Raw genomic sequence first — 19,589 nt, 5'->3', positions numbered from 1 at the left:
GCTCAACTTTTGTAGAAGACCTTACTATGAGAAAATTTTCCATCTAAGAGTTGAAAATATTCACTTTGCTTTTTAGAGAAACTGAACTTGGTTTTTATATTTAAAGATTTAGAAGAGTTTCCAAGGATTTACCAATTTTACTCTTCATAATACATATATTCTATGACTGTGCAATTAAACTTAATTAGAATTAATAAATAAATGCTTTCACATGAGAACCAGACAACCTGCTTCATATACACTGACATTTTTGTTATCAATTGGATGGTTTGGTGAAATTTCACTATTTTAAGTCCATTTAAATAACTCAATATTCTCTTTATTACTCACTGTTTTGCATAACACTTTCACTGCTCTGTCCAATATAACCACAGGTGACTACTTAAATTTAAAACAAACATAATTCAGTAAAATTAGGTTCCCTTTCTTAGTCACAGCAGCCACATTTCAGCTGCTCCATCATCGTATGTGACAAGAAGTGTCCATATGGAACAGTGCAGATACAAAGCATTTTCATCACCACAGACAGTCCTACTGGACACCACTGCAATTCTGTCATAGGAATGGAGGACACAAAAAGACATGAATCTTGGTCTTAGTAGTCTCCTTCCATACACTTGAAATAATTAAAGACCTTGCACAAGCAACAGAAAAATATATAAACTACATGCACATTTGATAAAAGGTCACAGAATACAGGTGCAACGCAAGGGCAGAAACAATGTCTATTTTGTGGCAGTGGATCTTGAAATTAGGTTGACGGAGATTGGCAGGTAGATGCAAGGTTGGGAACAGAGAGATTCTGAGTAAAAGAGCGAATGTAGAATGACACTGCAGAAATGTATATGAACATGGAGTTGCCTGTAGTGCGGTTGTGTTGGAAAGTCAAGTGAAGTGAGATGGAAAATAGTGCAGAGCGTGGGAAAGAGTTGGTAGAGTGCCCTGGTTAGAGCTGATAAATCTGAACTTTGTATGAAAGGAAAGAGGGAGCTATTGTAGGTTCATGAGGCCAAAAATGAAGGAAGTGACAACTGTTGTGTCTCCTAGTTGTCAAAGGCATGCTCTTTTTAATCTTTGCTCCTTTCATATAAGCTATCATGGCATTTGGTATGTAGTAGGAACTTAATATTTGCCTGCTGAATTGAATTTAACCAGTCTTGCATTTTGAGGAAGTAGTAAGGAGTAGTTGGTGAAGCTATGAAATGAAACAATCTTGGTTTTAAATCTTTGTTAATCCTTAGACAAGGAAGTTATTTTCCCTTTCAGCCAGTGATCATTCCCTGTGGCTTTTAAAAGAAGTTCATAGTCAATGTATGCACTATGCCTATTACAAGTCTTGTCATATAGTAAAATACAGAATAAGTGGCATTTTACTACACTTATCTTAAATACACCGTTTAAGTCATTCAATCTTGAAAATAATGCTGAGCTAACATCTTTAGTGACTGCAATTCAAGAATAAATGCCTCACAAGTGGATGACTGAAACAAAAATGATTTTCAGAACCAAAGGGAGTTGATTTAACTAGCTTTTCTATGTTTATAGGTGCATTTAATTGTGAGTCATTAAAAGAAAGAAAATGACCACATTAAAGGCCTGTATCATAAGCTGAACTGGGATTCAGCTTCCAATGTCCCCATTGAGACTATGGAATTAAGCACCATGAAATGAATAGCAATTGAAATTAAACCAGTTTTTTTTTACTCCCAGAAATCCATTGTGTTATTAAAGAAAATTGTTCCTAGAAAAAAAAAATCACATATTTCCTTATTGATTCTATTTAAGATTTACAAATTTAATTGTGATTTTTTTTTAAAAAAGCAACATACAATAATTGCTACAATATCATAGACTAGGAAACTAAAATGGTAAAAAAATATTAAACAGAAAATAAGAAATTGATATTAGTTATAGATTATCTTGTAAGTATTTAAAATTATTATCTTCCACCCTGGCTGGTTTGGCTCAGCGGTTGGAGCGTCGGCCCCAGACCAGAGAGTCCTGGGTTTGGTTCCCACTAGGGGCACGTACCAACATCAACAACAACAAAAATTATTATCTTCCTAACTATCAATATTTATTATATATGTATTTGCTGTTTTTGGTTTCATTAATCTCTACCTCTCTTAAATAGTATTTTCTCCATGAATCCTCTTATGTATGTATTGTCACACTATAGTCTTACTAATAAAGTTCACATTATAAAGCAATTTTGGAAGAGAGAAACATTGAGCTTTAACAGTTAATTAAAAATACATCTGTTTTGTATCAGCGAAAGAATTTTGAGCTTATTTTTAGCTTCTTAGTTGCGGATTCATTTTATGCTGGTATCAAATGAGAATTCTGACTCAGAAAATGGATGCTTAAATTCATGGCCTTTGTAAATGATTCATGAGGATGAGCCAGAGAAAAAGAGGCTGAATCATACCACTCTTCCCAACAGAACAGTGGTCAGTACTTAACCTGGTTCTTCTGATTCCTGATGAGCAGAAATACAGGGTTAAAATGACGAGGAATAAGCAATATAAGACTGTGCTTCATGGACCCTGAGGGCTGCAGTTTGTCTAAAGAAATGCTCAGGTGACGTTGCTCTCAAATGGGAAGTCCTCAGATTATTTTTTGGGAGACATGGTTGCCATTAATATCACGTACGATGATGATGAAAGAGAAGAAAAAGGAGCTAACATTAACTGAAATTTTTAATTTGTTGGTGCTATTTGATTTTAATAATTATCTTATGGAAGGTAAATATATGTATCCCTATTAGGCAGATAACAAAGCTGAATTCTCAGGAAAGGACTCAACCTGACAAAGGTCACCTAGTTCTCAAGTGGCAGAGCAGTGATTTGAAGCAAAATCTGTCTGATTCAAAAGTTTTTGTTCCTTCCACAGATCACAGTATTTCTTCTATGAATGACAACAGCATTATAGTATTTGTTACTATATAGCATCAGGGGAGGCAATATGCTGAATGCATTCTTGTACAGTTTCAAAAGCAGAATTTCCAGACAGTTTAACCAGATATATTGATGAATAAAAGTTAATAGAGCTTTGATTTAAGATGCAGGATGTTAATTTTCATAGCTGAATTATTTAGAGCGTGTGTGTGTGTGTGTAAAAGAGAACATATGTCTGTCTAGGGCCGAGAGAATTTCAAGTTAGGAAATCATATTGATCTATAAATTCTGGAGTGTCCAAAGACCATCATTAACAACCCTTTTATCCTAAATTATAGGGTTGGACACTTTTTTTCTCTATGCCTTTGAATAAACTGAGATAGTTTTCTATAATTTACTTAGTATAGAAAGCACGTATATTATAATAATAACACATAATACATCTAATTTAATATACATAATATAATATATTAATATTTTTTATCAGTATTAGCGTACGTGCTAATAGCTATTATATTTCAGGCACTAGGTTAGGGACTTTACACAGATGATATAATTGACTCCTCACGGCCACACTATAAGGAGCTCAGTATTACTAACTGCACTTCAGTGACAAGGGAACCAAAGCAGAGAGCGAACAAGCTAGGACATCGTGCACCAGGGTTGCGGACCATCTCTGATGGCTTCCAAAGCCTGCCCTCTTTCCACTCTTCCAAAGAGTGTTGTCTGGGAAGTAGTGTACAAGAACAGAATTTCCGCAGAGCGCAGAATAGAGGCATGATGGCAAGTTTTCTGCAGATTGCTTGGAGGAACACTGAGTCATTTCAGTGTGGGAGGCTAGTTCTGGGTGTAGGAAGTGGACTACAATTTCCACAGGAAATAGGTATCAGGCCATCTCCTCTTTGACTCAGCGTTACCGAGAACACAATGTGAAGCAAGGGTTCCCTCGCCCTGGCGCCGATGACTTCACTCAGAGACCTTTGGAGGTGGCTCGTCCGCGCTCAGTGAAGCCTTTGCTCTTGGCTAATGGGCGAGCTCCCCCTGCCACTGTCGCTGGGACACAGGCTGCAATGAACTCTGGCACCAAAGAGAGCGGAGGCTGGGAAAGCAGCGGGGCTCCCTCTGCAGCGCCCCTCCCAGGCCTCGCTGACAAACTGCAGGACCATCTCGGGCCCTCCCAGCCAATGTCCTCCGAACCAGGCGGCGCCGGTCCCCTTACAGTGTCGGGCCGATCCGTAAAGCCTCCCTGATAAGACCATTCTGAAACTGCAGAAAAAATCAACGGAAACTCTAAAGTTAGTGATATTTTATAATGATTTGTTGTTTTAAAGAACCGACACATTTATATGTATGGAAGTTACTACTCACCTACCACCACCTTATTCACCTAAAGAAAAGCTTTTCAATATAACTGCCCAGAACCTGTCAAGCTGGCAGTGTAACTCAGTTTTGATAAAATCGCCAATAAGTTTGTACATTTATTTTTCCTTTCCTTTCCCCCCGCCAGGACCTTTCTCTCTACTCCTTTAGTTCAAGCGAGTCCCGGACCCGGGACAGCGTGGAGCCCCCGCCAGAAGGTTTCTCTGTAATGGCCACGCGGGGCTAAGCAAAGAGCCCACTGGTGCTTTTACTGCTAAAGGACGAGTAAAAGTATACACAAGTTTTCAAATCAAACTTGCTAAAGTTATATTAACAGTTAGTAAGTCACTGTCTTCATCAATAAGTGATGGCTTAATCTTTCCTAATAACTTCGACTTTCTGTGAGCCCTGCCAGGCTGGGCCAGTTACCCCCGCCTTGCACAGAAGCCGGGCTCCTCGTTAGAACCTGGACCCGATCTTCCTGGCAAGTGGGAGGGTCAAGTCACACCGCGTATTTGAATTTCTCTATTTACCCACTAATACAACATTCCTCGGCTCTTCAACGTCACCTTCAGAACAGAGGTTCTGAAGCTGAAATGGGACACTTTTACTCAGCTCTCTTTACACTTGTGACCCCTCAAAAAAGTACTTAAATGAAACATATTTTTAAAATTCTGGTTACCCACTCCCCTGAGCTGAAATGGCATATACCTTTGCATTGTTCTGCAAAACGTAAGCAGATATTTTGTTATATCAAAGTAGGCATTACTTTTCTATTCCACCTTGTTCTGAAGAAACTTGATCAATTCAGTTTCCATTAAAGAGTAAATCTTAACTATTTCATTTTCAGTTGACTTTTTCAAAACAATAGAATTCAGAAAAAAAAAAAAAAAACTTGTAATGCATGCCACTTCACTATCAGATTCAAGATCAAGGCCTTAGGAAGGAAGAAGTAAGCAGCTCTAACCAGGAAGATATTAAAGGAACTTTTGCAAGTATAACAGCATTGACAGCTGTGGGAGGGGGGGGCACTCTGTTTATCACATTAATTGCCATGCATATCAAACCAAGTGAAAGCAGAATTCAAGAAACAGCTGTGAGGATGAAGCCTTGGAAACCGAAAGAGCTTTAAAAGAATATCTGTGTGTAATTGTGTGTAATGCACGTGAACACATGCTAGAAAGAGAAACAGGTGTAAAGAAGTTTACAGCCGCCCATGTGTCCCAGTGGTTGAGTGTCAATCCATGCACCAGGAGGTCGCCCATTCAATTCCTAGTTGGGGCACATGCCCAGGTTGTGGGCCCGATCCCCAGTGGGGGGCATGCAGGAGGCAGCCAATCAATGGCCTCTCTTATCGATGTTTCTCTCTCTCTCTCCCTCTCCCTTCCTTTCTCTCTAAAATCAATAAAGAAAAAATTTTTTTTTAAAGTTTACATATACTACTTTGAAAAACTTTCACTATTTTAAAGTTATATTTTTGAATCAGCTCAAGTTTCTACTTATTATTGGTAACTTCTCTTTCCTCCCTTTAAATGTCAAATCAGACTCCTAGAATGAATGGTGAACACACTGAACAAAGGACCAGGTCCTGCCATGACTACACTTGATCTGGCCCAATGGGCATGTTTACACCTTAATTCAGTGATGCTCACATATATAACTCAAATCAGGAACACACAAGTTGAGGGTAACAACACACAGAGAAGCCTCCTAGAAGGTCACAAGAGACTCATGCCACTGCATCAGTGAAGAGTTTTGAGATTTCTACCTCCCTTCAAATAGGACTTAATTCCAAACCAGGTTATATTACTTTGCAATCTCATCATAAGTACATCAAAAGTACATATTTTTATTGAATTCGTATTGAGATTCCAAGAAAATTCTTTATGAAAAGACCAGCTGAGCTCCCAGACATTAGCCATTCTCCACTGCCAGCCATGTGAGGGGACCATCACGGACGTCGTGCCCAGTGATGTCTTCATCACAGAGGCAGATGCTCGCTGACTGAAATCGCAGGAGAGACTCCACATGAGAGCCTTCTGGTTGGGACCCTTCTAAGCACAGACCCTTGAGAAATATTAATATATTATTGTTTTAAGCCACTAAGTTTGGGGCGATTTGTAATGCAGCAACAGGTGACTGGAACCCGGGGCAGCAGTGTGATCTGAACATAGGGCACTGATGGATCTGCAACATTTTGGAGGCAAAGAAAGATGGAAAAGAAGAGACAATTTCTTTAGTCATCACATGAGATGCTATTGGATGAATCACAGCAAGTGAGTATGTGTAGTAAGCAACATTCTATGGTTTCTTGGGGGAAAATGAAATAATGATGAAAATTTTCAATATACAATAAATTTGAAGAATTATGAACTTGTTATAAGTCTTTAAGATTGTCAGGACAACCTACTGTGTGTGGTTCTAGGGGCTTTGCTTGGCACCAGGTTAGGAACACAGTTTCTGGTGTAGAAAGAGGAGTATTAATGTCCTCTGGGCCCCCCAAAAGTGCTAGTTACATAGTGCCAGTGACCCTTGCCAGTAGAATGGGTGTGACTTCTGATTTCTAAACAGGTGGGCAATGCACATCATGGGGCTTAGTGGGACATACTCCTTACATGTGCTTTACGGTACTGCTGCAGCCTAGGTTGACCCACGAGGAATCAAGAAGGTACTAAGATCCGGGGATCTCATATGGCCTCTACCCCTTGAACCCATCTCAGTTTGGAATCTGCAGAAGAGCTGCTTCTCTCTTCTCACGTGGGAGTCAGCTAAACTCCGAGACATTTCAGAAACCAGGCGATCTCATGATTCCTGTTGTCTACTCTTTGTTGTCCCAAGGTTTGCATTGCTGAATCACTTATTTACTTATCCATTGGTTCATTTACATGCAAAGAAGAGGAAGGAAATTTTGGAAAAAATTCAGGTGAATAATTTCCCAAAACTGATTAGGATTTGATTGTGATCAGCAATGTATATAAAAGAGAAAAGGTTGCTGAGGTCAGCGTAGAAGAACACAATGATCTGAGGGAAAGGCACTGCAACTAATTTTCACTCCAAAGACTTTCTTGTGGCCACTGCTTCCCCCCTTGGGTGATTACTGTGGGAAAAGGAATTTACAAACAGAAATGTGCCACGGTCCAAATTTTGGAAATTTTCATTTGCCTCTGGGTATTTTTTTTTCACTTTTTGAAAAATGTATGGTACAGATAACTCATTAACCCTCAAAAATCCAAAAGATTATTACTTAAAATACTTCTATGGGCATTAAAGAGATAATGAGAACATAGGGGAATAGAATTTGATGTTCCGAACTAACAAACATCAGTTACAAAGCCTTTCTTACCATGATACCTGTGTGAAGCATTATGTAATGCACAGTTTGAGTGACATCGGCTGCGTGGATCAGATTGTGATAGGGATTTTTGTACTTGCTGTAACCAACTTCTAAAGCTTCTGCAAAGGCAATTAGGCAAGAAACAGGAATCTGCAGAAAGTAATAATCATTATTATAGTTTACCAAAGTAGCTCTAAATCAACATGAACACAACAATTTTCGGGAGGGGACACATTAGTGAGTCAGGTGTGGGCAGTCATTTCTTGAAGTTCAATGCGGACTGTTCTGAAAAACCACTTCATCAACTCTATTGCAATCATGAAGTGTTTAACTACGTTAGATGAAATAACAGTCTCACCCATACTGTTTTTAAATGTTTATATCTTCCAAAGCCAAGTCAGAAGTCTAGTTCTTAAAAGGGTAAAATTTCCCTATTAGAATTGGTGAAGTCTAGTTTTTCTAGCTATGATACTGTTATCATAATTAGATAGCTTATTAATAATAATAGAAAAAGAGCAAAGGGGAGGCCAGATATTATAAACATGGCCATCTAGGCAGCTTTACCAGGATGCCACAGCTTCACACCTTAAGGAATTGAAGCAACTGTCCCTCTAAGAGGATTATCACCCCTCATATCCCCTCCTGGATAGGAGCATGTGCAGTGAAGTCAGGATACTCGCCTGTCAGTGTAACCTGGGAAAAAGATAATTGAGTAGGAGGGCAGAGACGCTGCAAGCCTGCAAATCCTGAAGGGTTACTTGGTTAAGCTCCTGGTTATAACACCCAGACAAAGGGTTCTCTCTCTTGCTTGGCTCCTGCTCCCTTGCAGTCTCTTGCTCTGTGACCCACACTCACCCATGTATTCACCTGCCTTGTAGCCTTAAGCAGCCTCAATGGCCATGCAGACCCCACATGCAATTGGCTGCAGCTGGGAACATAAGCTAAGCTAGCGAGATGCTGCACTGGACAGTACTTTTATATGGATCAGAGACTCTGGACCGTGGCTTTAATCCTAGATCCACTGAAGACAAGATTGGATTTTTTCCATAGCCAGACAGAGGGAGGTGGGACACAGAAGGGAACCCATCTCCCTAGTTCTGTGACCTGTCAGCTAGAAGCATTGTAAAATGCATTGATTAATGACTCAATGTTCATTTTCATTGTTATTCAGATAGCTAAAAGATCAATGTTATTTATTGATTAAATAACATTAATCAATAATCAATGTTATTGATTATTACATCATCAATAAAGCTTTCCATGATACCTCAACCTCCTGTGGGGGCCTCAGGAAATTCCTATCCCTGTGGCAACCCAAGAACTCCACTTGCACTGGTAACAGGTGGGCACCCCACCAATAACAATACACGGTATTAAAATAAATGACCTCCCAGTACCTTCCAGCTCTGAAAATGTCATGACTCCATAGGTAATGATGAAAGGTACAGCTGCAGTGTGCTCAGAAATCTGGATCCAATCAGTTGTTTAAATGGCTCTAAATAAAGTTAATTAGAAGTCCTTTCATTTTAATTGAAGAAAAGCTGCCAGTAAAGGCTCATTCTGGAGCACGGATCATATTTCTTTAAAACATAGCTTTCAGTCTCTACATGACTGTTCTGTGAGTAATTCAGGAGGATGCTGATGTCTCACTGGAATGAGGTTATAATGGATTCATGATATCCAAGTGGATATACAGTTATGTCAGGGACTTGGGAAGATGGCTAATCATGTGATGAACCCATCTCCCTAGTTCTGTGACCTGTCAACTAGAAGCATTGTAAAATGCATTGATTAATGACTCAATGTTCTGCATTTTCATTGTTATTCAGATAGCTAAATCTAAGAGCATTTCACTTTTATTCCATGTTTCTGACCTTGAAACGGTTGATAAGATCGTATCTGGTAAACAGTTCATAAATCATAAACTTCAGACTATGTTCTCCACTTGCTTCATTTAAGGCAAATACATCAAAAGACCATTTATCAACTTCCTGTAGAGAAAAGAGTAAATATTTCAGGTGGCAAATTTATATAGTTTTGTTTCTTCCTATGAGAAATTACTAGAAAGATCAGGCATCATACATCTGGCGGGCCACATTTCAGTCCACACATAAGACTGTATTTTCACTGATGTCTGACATGACAGGGCCACTCAGTACCTGTGAGTCCACAGTTGTGAGGTCATAGGGCTTGATGTAAGGCTAAGACCTTCCCCTTAATCCCAAGGGTGTCAAATGATGTGATAAACCTGATAAAACTTTAATACTTCTCTTATCCTAAATTTCTTTCCAAATTCATGCTCCAAATAATTTTCCCAGTGTGGGCCTCCTTTTAAGGTAGAATTGCAGGTGGTATAGGTGATGTTAATTGAGGGATAAAGGGAAGGCAGGTCCAATTTCTCTTTTCCACCCACCCGCTACATTGCTTGAAATTCCACCATAGGAGTAAGTAATTTGGTTTAAATCTTTGATAATTTGATATCTTTTAAAATGCAAATACTCCAGAGAGAGTCGTTACTACCTTATTACTCCCTCTAAACTTGGCTAATTCATTTCTACTTTCCTCCAGGGAAAAATGGTAAGAAAAAGGAAATGGGTCTTTTGAGTGAGGAGGAGGGTGGTGACTTGGCATTTCAGCAGCTCCCTGGGGAAGGAAGGCCTGTAGGCAAAGAGATGCTCCGGGAAATGCCCCTCGCTGCCACGTGGTTCTGCAGAGGGCTTTCAGGGCGAACTCTTAGAGGAGGCCACAAAATGGACTCGTAGCACGTGGGATCAGTCCCATACATCCTTAGGGAGGTTTTAATGTAAAAGTTTGAGCTCCAACACACACACACACACACACACACACACACACACCACTGAAATTTTAAAAACGCAAAGAAATACATTAGAGTCCGTTCTAAGGATTATCAGAAACTATTAGCGAAGAGGGTCTGATTACGTCATACACAGCAGGTTTAGTATTTGCAGGTAAGTGGACAACCTGAAAACGATGCATTGATTTTGAATATGAACAGGCAATGTTTAGAGCTTCACCCACTTAACACATTTTTAAGGAGGCCAACTGTCTGTGCTGTAACATGCTGAAACTAAATCGAAAATCTGATTTAAAAAGAAAAGCATTCAAACAGTCTCTTTAAAACAATATTTCTTTTGAAAAATAGTAATACTAACTTCAAATGGTCTGTTGAATCACTTGGAAAGACCAAAAAATATTGAATCGCTTGGGTACCTTGTTAAATTCCTTGCATTGGGCCCTAATCTGATCCCTAAGCACGTCCATTATCTGTTTGTCAGTTTAAAATCTCTAAAAGTTCTGTTAGAAGGCAGTTTACCCCCAGTAAAACTCAAAGGAGGCCAGCAAGTTTTTTATCAAATTCCAAAGCTAACACAGAGGAATTAGTTCAGACTTTACAAGGCTGCTATTTACAGTTCCCACGGGGCTTCCCACTGGGTAAAAGGCTAGTTCTCCATTTCTTGGGGATTTTCATGGACAATGATGATTACATTTGTAAACTAACGCAGATGCGTGGCTTTTACATTGTCAGGTTGAGAACAAAGAAGATGAGGAGGTATCTCAGGAAATAATAATTATTTAAGTAAAAATATTCTTTAGTAGTTCCTCCCTCAACCTGTTAGTTCATATTTTTTCTCTACTATATTTTAGAAAAACATTTACGTTCTCTCATACCAAAATATTTTGTTAGTTGGTTTCTAAGCAAAGTTTCTTAAAACAAATAATACACTTTCCCTTAGTTGAGGAAATCAAAATCTCTCAAGAGCTGTGAAGCAATTAATATCCTATTATGTGACATTTCAGTTATATAATAATTGCTATATTAGCTTAGAAACATGAAAATAAAAAAGCATCTAAGGAAAACAAACTATCTTTTTAAATGAAAAACATTGAAATATAATATGCAACAGAGAAAAAACAAATGCAAAGGGGATACATAAAAGGAAATTAAAGGACAAAAGAAAGCAATATACATTTAAGCTAGCAAAGTAGTTTAATACATCCTTCAAATTCTTGGCTAGTACAAGAAAATCACCATAAGACTTAGAGAAGACAAAGTTGAATTTCCTCCACCCAAATTAAGTGATATAAAGACATAAGGAATGTTGAATGATGAATATTCAAAATGTTTCTGTGGAAATAACGGTTAGGAAGAGTACACACACACACACACACACACACACACACACACACACAATGGAGACAAGTAAATGAGCCAAAAACATTCCTCTTCAGAGTTTTGACACTAGTTATTTCTAACTCATTAATATTTTAATACAGCAACTGGGCCTCTGACTTGGGGAGCCATAGGAAAAGCAGAGATAAGAATTATAGCTAGTATTTTGTTTGTTTTTTTTCTTAATTTTATCTTACTTTTTATATTTCTTTGGACCTAAAATTCTAGACAATTTTTTTCCATGTAAGTTTTGTCCTTTAATTGTATTTGACTGAAACATCCTTTTATAAGGCATTCAACTTTTCCATAATGTATGCATAACAAAATACGTACATTCTGACAAGTCCTGGTGCTGTCCTAAAATTGAATTCAAGATCCATATAAATAAAGCATAAAAAAGAAAAAAAAATCATACATGTGCACACACACATGTGTATGCATTGCTATAGGTTGTTCGTGAAAATCAGTTCTCAATTAAGTCCACAACGAGTCATAAGTTGGAACACACAACATATAACATTTTGTAAAATGGTTAAAATATTTTTTACATACCAATAAATAAGCTGTAGCAAAGACCTATTTTCATTTCCTCCTGGCCATTTTAAGAAGATTTTTTTAAAATGACTATTTGAAAAACTAAAATAATTGAAATTATTTCACCTTTAATGTTACTATGACAGCTTCTGGATATGCCAAACCAACCATGTGATAGGACTTTCTGTACATCCTAAAAAAGAAAAATAAGTATATGTATATATACATGTGTATCATTTACTCAATATAAATATAAGGAAAAAGATTACTTTGGACTAGTTCCCCTTTTATCATTAGTTACAGGCTGCCTTTGGGACAACAATGATAACTACAGTCACCATTAATTCGGCATCTACAATGTGACAGATGTTAACACTATTTTGTTTACTCACAATCACCCTACAAAGTTACTGTGATTTGGGTTTCTAGGTAACAGTCTCTGCCTTAATTTCCTCTAACTGAAAGAACTGTCCTTTGTGTCTGCAAACACAACACTTTCTAGCATGACACCATATCACCCTCAGCAGGCTGTTCTTGTTTTGTGTTCATTTACATACCAAGATTTCCAGTATGGAAGTAGTACATCATTAAAATATATCTTTTATAAATGTTTTTCCTATAAAATGGAAATTATAGGAGGGAATTTGCACAACTTTTTTTTTTTTAATATCATCAAGGAAAACAATTTTGACAAACATTGCTTGTTTGTTCAAATTGTCATTTAACATCATTTTAGAAATATTATACAGAAAGAAAAGTTATTTCCCTCTTTGTAGTAGCTTAAATAACAAAGTACTTTTATTAGTCAGTAATTTGTTGGATTTTTCTATCTTTCAATGGGCAACCAAGAACTATAATAACTTCTCCCCCCAAAGTGCCCAGACAAAACCATAATTTAATGATTATATCATTAATTTATATTAGGGTTCAATATAAGAAATAATCATCTTCTATAAAACTACTCTGGAAAACATTAACGTTTTGATTTAATTTATATTATATTAAAGATCCATAAAACATATTACTCAATTTTTATGTAAAAGCTATCTCTTTTTAAGATAATAAAAGCCAAATAATACATCATGTTTTCCTTTTAAATCTTGACTTCTTGGAATATCAGAATTAAAATACTGTTTATGTTTATCTCTAACCTAGGCTTTCTTGATAAAGCATCTCCCCACTTTTTGACAGAGATGTTACTTTATTTTTGTGTTATGTTTATTTTAAATGACTTTAAGTAATTTTTTGATAGTGATCAGTTATAATAAAAATAATTATCCATATCCTCTACTCTGTGGGAAGATTTCAGAGCAGTTTATAAATAAAAATACTTATACTAATTAATCCATTGAAATAGGAATAATTATTCTAATCCTGCAGGGCAAAAAAACTATAATCATACTGTAAAAGACACAAAATAATTATTGTCAATAATGATATTTATTAGGGGATAAAAAAAGTTTTTTTAATCCATTTTTTCTGGTCATTATTACTAAAAAAGTGGAAGTACCAGGGAGATGGAAGGGTAATAGACAAGGAAGAATAGGTCAATATAAAAATCAATAGGAATAAGAAATCTTAAAAATTAAGTAACATTAAATCAGTTTGAGTTAATGACACAAAGGGCCATATGATGTAGCAAAGAGAACATGTGCTTTGAATAATAGGGTAGCCATGCACTAGCTGTGTGTGACCTTTGGAAAACTATTTAATGTCACTCATCTGTAAAATGAGAATAATAAGATTTCTGTGAAGAGTACATGATATAAATGCCTAGCATATTATAATAAGTTCTCAGTACAAAATATTATCATTAATATCACTCTTCTTATTACTCTGCAGCCAATACCCTTGGTTCCAATTCTTAACATTGTTTAGGGCTCCCTGGGTGCCGTGGGAATTCTGGTGCTATTAAGTTTCTTAGACTTAAAGTACGTTAAGAAATGAATACCAGTATATATTCTCACTATATTAAATATAAAAACAGACAAAAAAAAAAAAAAGGATTTCCCACTCCAAACTGATAGAGAAATTTTCCCATTATATTTTCTCATCCTATAATTGGGAATAAAATATAAGATAAAAAGTTAGAAACAGAAAATTCAGATAACTCATTCTGGAATCAGAATGAGTGTGGGAGAACATTAATGCAGTTACCTCACACTTGAGTAGATAGTTAATATACTACAAGTTGCTTAAAAAGAATAATGAATTTCCTGGGCTCTTACAGCTGGTAAAAGTCCAGCTGGACATATAGTGGATTATTTTTGCAAGTTTTGATTATAATTACAACATATAATTAAAAATTTTTAAATATATTTATGCCAGACACGATACTGGGCGACAGATTAATTAGTGGTGAATAAGAAAAATATAGTTGCTCCTTTCATGAGGCTTAGTCAGTAGTGAAGAGGAGCAATGACTAAGAAACGATTTATGAATACAGCAGTAAGTACAATGAGGCACCTCACCGGTTGGTATAGAGAAAGTGATGAACAATACACAGAGTGATCTGGAAAGATATAAAGGGCCAGCCAGCGGAAAGGGTGGGAAAATCATTTCTGATAGAGGAAATAACAGGAAGAAAGGAGTTTAGGGATGTTCACGGAACTGAAATCTAGCTGGTACAGATACTCAGTCAAGATGGTGTAAAAAAAGGGAGCCTAACCCTGCGAAGCCATGATGTAGACATTGCCTCTAATACCAAGTGAAAAGGAAAACCATCAGAAAATTTTAAGCTTAAGAATGACAGGAACTAATTTATATTTTAAAACAGCACTGTAAGGTGACTTGTTTGGAGCAGGCAAGTGAGGAAGAGGGGCGGCCCTTTGAAAGCTATTGTCATCTTTCTGATGGCAGGTAAGGGAGGGGTACGCTGGAGAGGCCCGAGTGAAGATGACAAAGTGACTCAATTCGGGCTACATTCGGGTAAGCTAATTGCCAGCACTTGCTGAGGTATTGAATCTTGGGGAAAATGCTTGAGAAGAGGCTCAAGAAGACTTTCTAACGTTCAAGATTAAAGGTCATTATTTTTGAAAACTCAGAATAAATGCATCCCACTATTTTTATGCATTTATTAATGGGGATTCAGGGCTAATAAAAAAGATTCCTTTCCAAGTGTTTGCAGCACATATCTGTCTTCAAGAGTGCTTACTAATTTAGTTATGTTAAGTACATTTTGATATTTCCATAGGCTATCAAATAAAATATTTTGGGTAGCACATAAAAAAAAATTTAGCATGTCAACATATTTAATAGAATTCTTCTTAATCTTCTACTAAATGGAAATAAAAATTCATTTGATTTACTTCTACAGTTTGCATTTCTTTTGAGTTTGTCAAGTTCTGCAATATTTTCTTAAATACAAAAGACAAAATATACATTACTTCAGTAAATCAAACATACTCTCTATCTGTGATTCTTTCACTGACTTTCTGAACTACTATTTAGATATTTTGAATTTGATGTTATGAAAAAAATCAATAACTATCACACTGTTGCCTAAGTTGCTTTTAAAAATAGGACTATGGTTACAGAAATGTCTTCTCTCCAGCCCTGCCTTCCTGTTTCAGACTTCTGATCCCACTGGCAGAGTTGGGACCAGTTTATGCACTAAGGGTGTGTGTATGTATGTGTGTGTGTGGGGGGGGGGGAGCTAGGATGAGAGGGGGGTTCAACTCACCAAACTAATCATATTCCTTATTATGAGGATTCTTTTATCAAAGCCAATTAGATATGATTAAGAAATACTCAATATAATTTGAGTAGTCATTGAGTGATTGTTATTTTGGGTAACACAGGCACAAGCCAAGATCCTAGAAACTCTACCTGCTGTCATTATAATGTATCTTTAAGTCATATTGAATACTTCTTTTTTATAAATTTTTAAAATTGATTTTAGAGAGAGAGAAAGGGGGAGGAAGGGAGAGAAACATCGATGAGAGAGAAACATCAACTGGCTGTCTCCTGCACGCCCCCTCCTGGGGATTGAGCCTGCAACCTGGGCATGTACCTCCACTGGGAATTAAACCAGTGACCTCCTGGTGCACCAGATGGCGGACACTCAACCAATTGAGCCACAAAAGCTAGACAAACACTTCTTTTCTTTTTAAATTTATTTTTCAATCATAGTTTACATTCAATATTATTTTGTATTAGCTTCAGGTGACACATTGAATACTTGCAATGCATTTTCATTTTCATTTTTAGAAGCCCAAGTATTCTTCCTGTATTAGAGGAAAATTAAAGTTATGTGACATTTATAATGTTCATTAGAGGTAGTGACTAGAGATGTCAGATGATAAAAATGATGTGGTTTCCCTTAAATTTAATTTTAAATGCATGGACAAAAAATCTTTCTCTGCTCTCCTGTTTAATTAGTCTCAAAATGTTAAAATAATCTTTTTACACATAGCTTAACAATATAATTGATTTTTAATCTAAAGAATTTCTAGTAACTAGTTTTTAATATTGTCCGATATTTCACGTCAGATAACATGTTTATTTGTAGTTTTAGTTTTGGGATATCTTGTTTCCTAGACAGAAAACTAAGTTGTGTTTGTAAGGGCTAACAGAATGTAAAACTGGGTCACATTAACATGGATTCCACATGAGAAACTCTGGGGATTTGATTCAGTGTTTCTAGAAGCCATCAAGTATCCCTTGCTTTGGTGACAGAAGGGTTAAGAAAAAACTCTTCGAAAGTGGACATGAGAGAGCTTTCCTCCTATAATGAGAAGAGAATGGTCTTTTCTCTTTGGTGCAGAGAAAGGTTTGCTTGACTTTGGTATGCAGAGTGGAATTTGTTCTATGAGGTGTTACAATTTATTCAGGTAAAATTAGTTGTATACTATATAAATATGTTTTCATTGTTTTTAAAGAGCCATTCACAAAAGTTCATTCAAAAGCCAAAACCTTTGCCTTAAGTCTTTATATCAACTTAAAAGAAATAAAAATAATAATCTAGGATAGGGAACTTTTATTTAGGGAAGTCCATCATAAAGTCCTAGATCTGCTCATTCTATGTATATTTATGATTGTAGTTATGAGCTCCATAACTTTGATAGAGTAAGTATATCTTCCGTCTTTCAAATTCTGTCTTGAAATACCAGAAATTTCACTTACCTTTCCACAAAAATTCCAGCTTGAACAGCATGCACAATGCTCCGAAATTTTGGCTTTTCCTCAGATTTCTTCTTCATCATCCCCATTTTCCGTGTAAAGGTGGAAGCCAACCAGTCCCGGACCTCCAGGGGGACTGAATCTGATTGGATGTCACTGAGCTCATCATCGGTATCCAGTAGCCTTCTGCAAAAATGTATACTGATTAAAACTTTGGGGGAAAAGGAAGAAAATAACAATAAAACAAGCATTGCAATGGGATTTAAGATATACAAATCACTTTCTGAACATTCCTTAATATGAACTACCTAAAAAAAAGAAAAATGATTGTGTTAACATTAGGAGAGATCTGAATTTCTCAAACTGACCATCTTCTCAAAGTAAGACTAATGGACTTGAGCATTTGCAGACTTTGATCATGTAAGTACAAATGACATCAGTCTGGAGATATCAGTTGTTAGTATCATTAATACACAGTTCTAATGATGAGTAAAACTAAGATGAAATCAGGAGGAAAGACCTTAAACAGGTCTACTGTTAAAGGAAGAAACTGAATGGAAAGAAAGAAGAGGGTTAAAAACCATCAAAGTTGCCTTATCGTTCACAATCTTCTGTGCATACAGTTCAGATAGTACCTATTATTTCAATAAGGTCTTGGAGTTTACAAATGCCCTTCATACGTGCTATTTCACTTGACTGGGATCTCTAAATTTTAGGAAAATAATAACATAAGTATTCTAAAAGACATGAATGTTGGTATCAAGATTGCGGATTAGAAAACTGAAGAAGCTGAAAAGAACAGCAAATGGATTGTTTTGAGAACTCATTTCGGGTGAGGAGCCGATGGAAGTGGAAGAGACGCTGCTCCAGCGAAGAGCAGACATTGTCTTGAGGGTGGCCGTGGGGGCTTCAGAACTGCTGGCTCCGAAAAGCAGCTGCCTGGGGGAGGCAGGCAGCAGGACTGATCCCCGGCCCTGCCACGCTCCCGGCAAGCTCCAGACAGCTGCTGTTGACCAGGCTGACAACGTTGATGACGTTAGGGCTGTACGTCCTAGTCCTGTAAGAGCTGTCGTAAGGCTGGCCAGCTCCAGAGACCCAGGACTCCCTAAATGTCTAAACTGGCAAGAGAAGAGTGAGAGGCTCCCTGCAAAATTCAAAACCAGCTCTGCAGAGCAACCGGGCTTGGCCTGGAGGAGGAACACGGGCCAGCTCTGCCTGTCGCTTGGTTTGGTTATTTCTTTGTCAGTGCACCAATTTAATAACTCAGAACTATTTTTGGCACACGTTAGATTTGACCTTTTGGTTCCATTTGCTTTCGTAAATCTCTCTGCACAGAGTGAGGCCTAAAGATTAGGAGCCAATGGCAGGCCGGTAGCCAGAAATGACAGCGTGTGTTAAATAATCCAGAACCAGTCACACACCATCTCGAGAGGACAGGACCAAGGAAAGGGCAAAGGAGAAGAAAACCCACACAGTATTACCAAAAAGAGACTCAAAAGGTACTATCAACTCCTCAGTGTGTTGCCATTGTCTGAAAATTTTCAGAGGATCGTCATTTGCCAGTATTTATTTCTCATGGTATTAATCATGAAAGCATTTATGAAATAACATGTGAAAAACATATTCAGCTTAAGTGCTGGAGTTACAAAACTACATGTATACATATGAAGATGAGAAAGATTTGCAGAGCTGGAAGTTAATCCTGGTTAATACTTACTTTATGTCATTTTTAATTTTCTTGTGGGTCTTAGATTTGGATGATTTTGATTTAGCCTTACTACAATGACACTGTAAATCAAAGTGAACTGCTTTTTTTCTCCTTCCGTCCATTTTAAATTAGATTCCTTTTTGCAGCAAGATGGAACACTGCATAGTTTGAAAAACTCAGGGTGCATGGCATTTCTATTATTTCACATGCGGTGGTCAGACAAAACCCCAGAGCAGAACACATGGAGTGGGAACCATTGTGGTTAACCACTGTGAGGTCACCATGCCCTGAGGATTCCATTGGTGCCTTGTGTTAACAACCGGAGTGACAGACACATGGTAAGGTTGTCAGTGACTCTGTTGATGCTGATGACTTTATAGCCATATGTCCTAAACTCATAAACTGTTCAAACCAGGTGATCAAACACGCAGAAATCAGTACATG

At 37.2% G+C, this 19,589-nt stretch overlaps 1 protein-coding gene across 1 annotated transcript in view; it reads right to left on the bottom strand.

Moving 5' to 3' along the window:
• The window catches only part of PDE1A (phosphodiesterase 1A), an 81,238-nt gene that overhangs the window by 45,393 nt on the left and 16,256 nt on the right, over nt 1–19,589 (bottom strand). The window contains exons 2-5 of the mRNA XM_036254962.1: nt 17,441–17,623; nt 12,443–12,509; nt 9,465–9,581; nt 7,600–7,740 (exon numbers count right to left, since the gene is read on the bottom strand). Of these exons, the coding sequence (XP_036110855.1) occupies nt 7,600–7,740; nt 9,465–9,581; nt 12,443–12,509; nt 17,441–17,526 (411 nt within the window). The 5' untranslated portion in view covers nt 17,527–17,623. The remainder of the gene's footprint in view (nt 1–7,599; nt 7,741–9,464; nt 9,582–12,442; nt 12,510–17,440; nt 17,624–19,589) is intronic.

Source organism: Molossus molossus, unplaced genomic scaffold, assembly GCF_014108415.1.
Source record: "Molossus molossus isolate mMolMol1 unplaced genomic scaffold, mMolMol1.p scaffold_m16_p_11, whole genome shotgun sequence".
Taxonomy (NCBI): Eukaryota; Metazoa; Chordata; class Mammalia; order Chiroptera; family Molossidae; genus Molossus; species Molossus molossus.
Note: the sequence above shows the minus strand (reverse complement) of the source record. Positions and strands in the feature narration are given on the sequence as shown.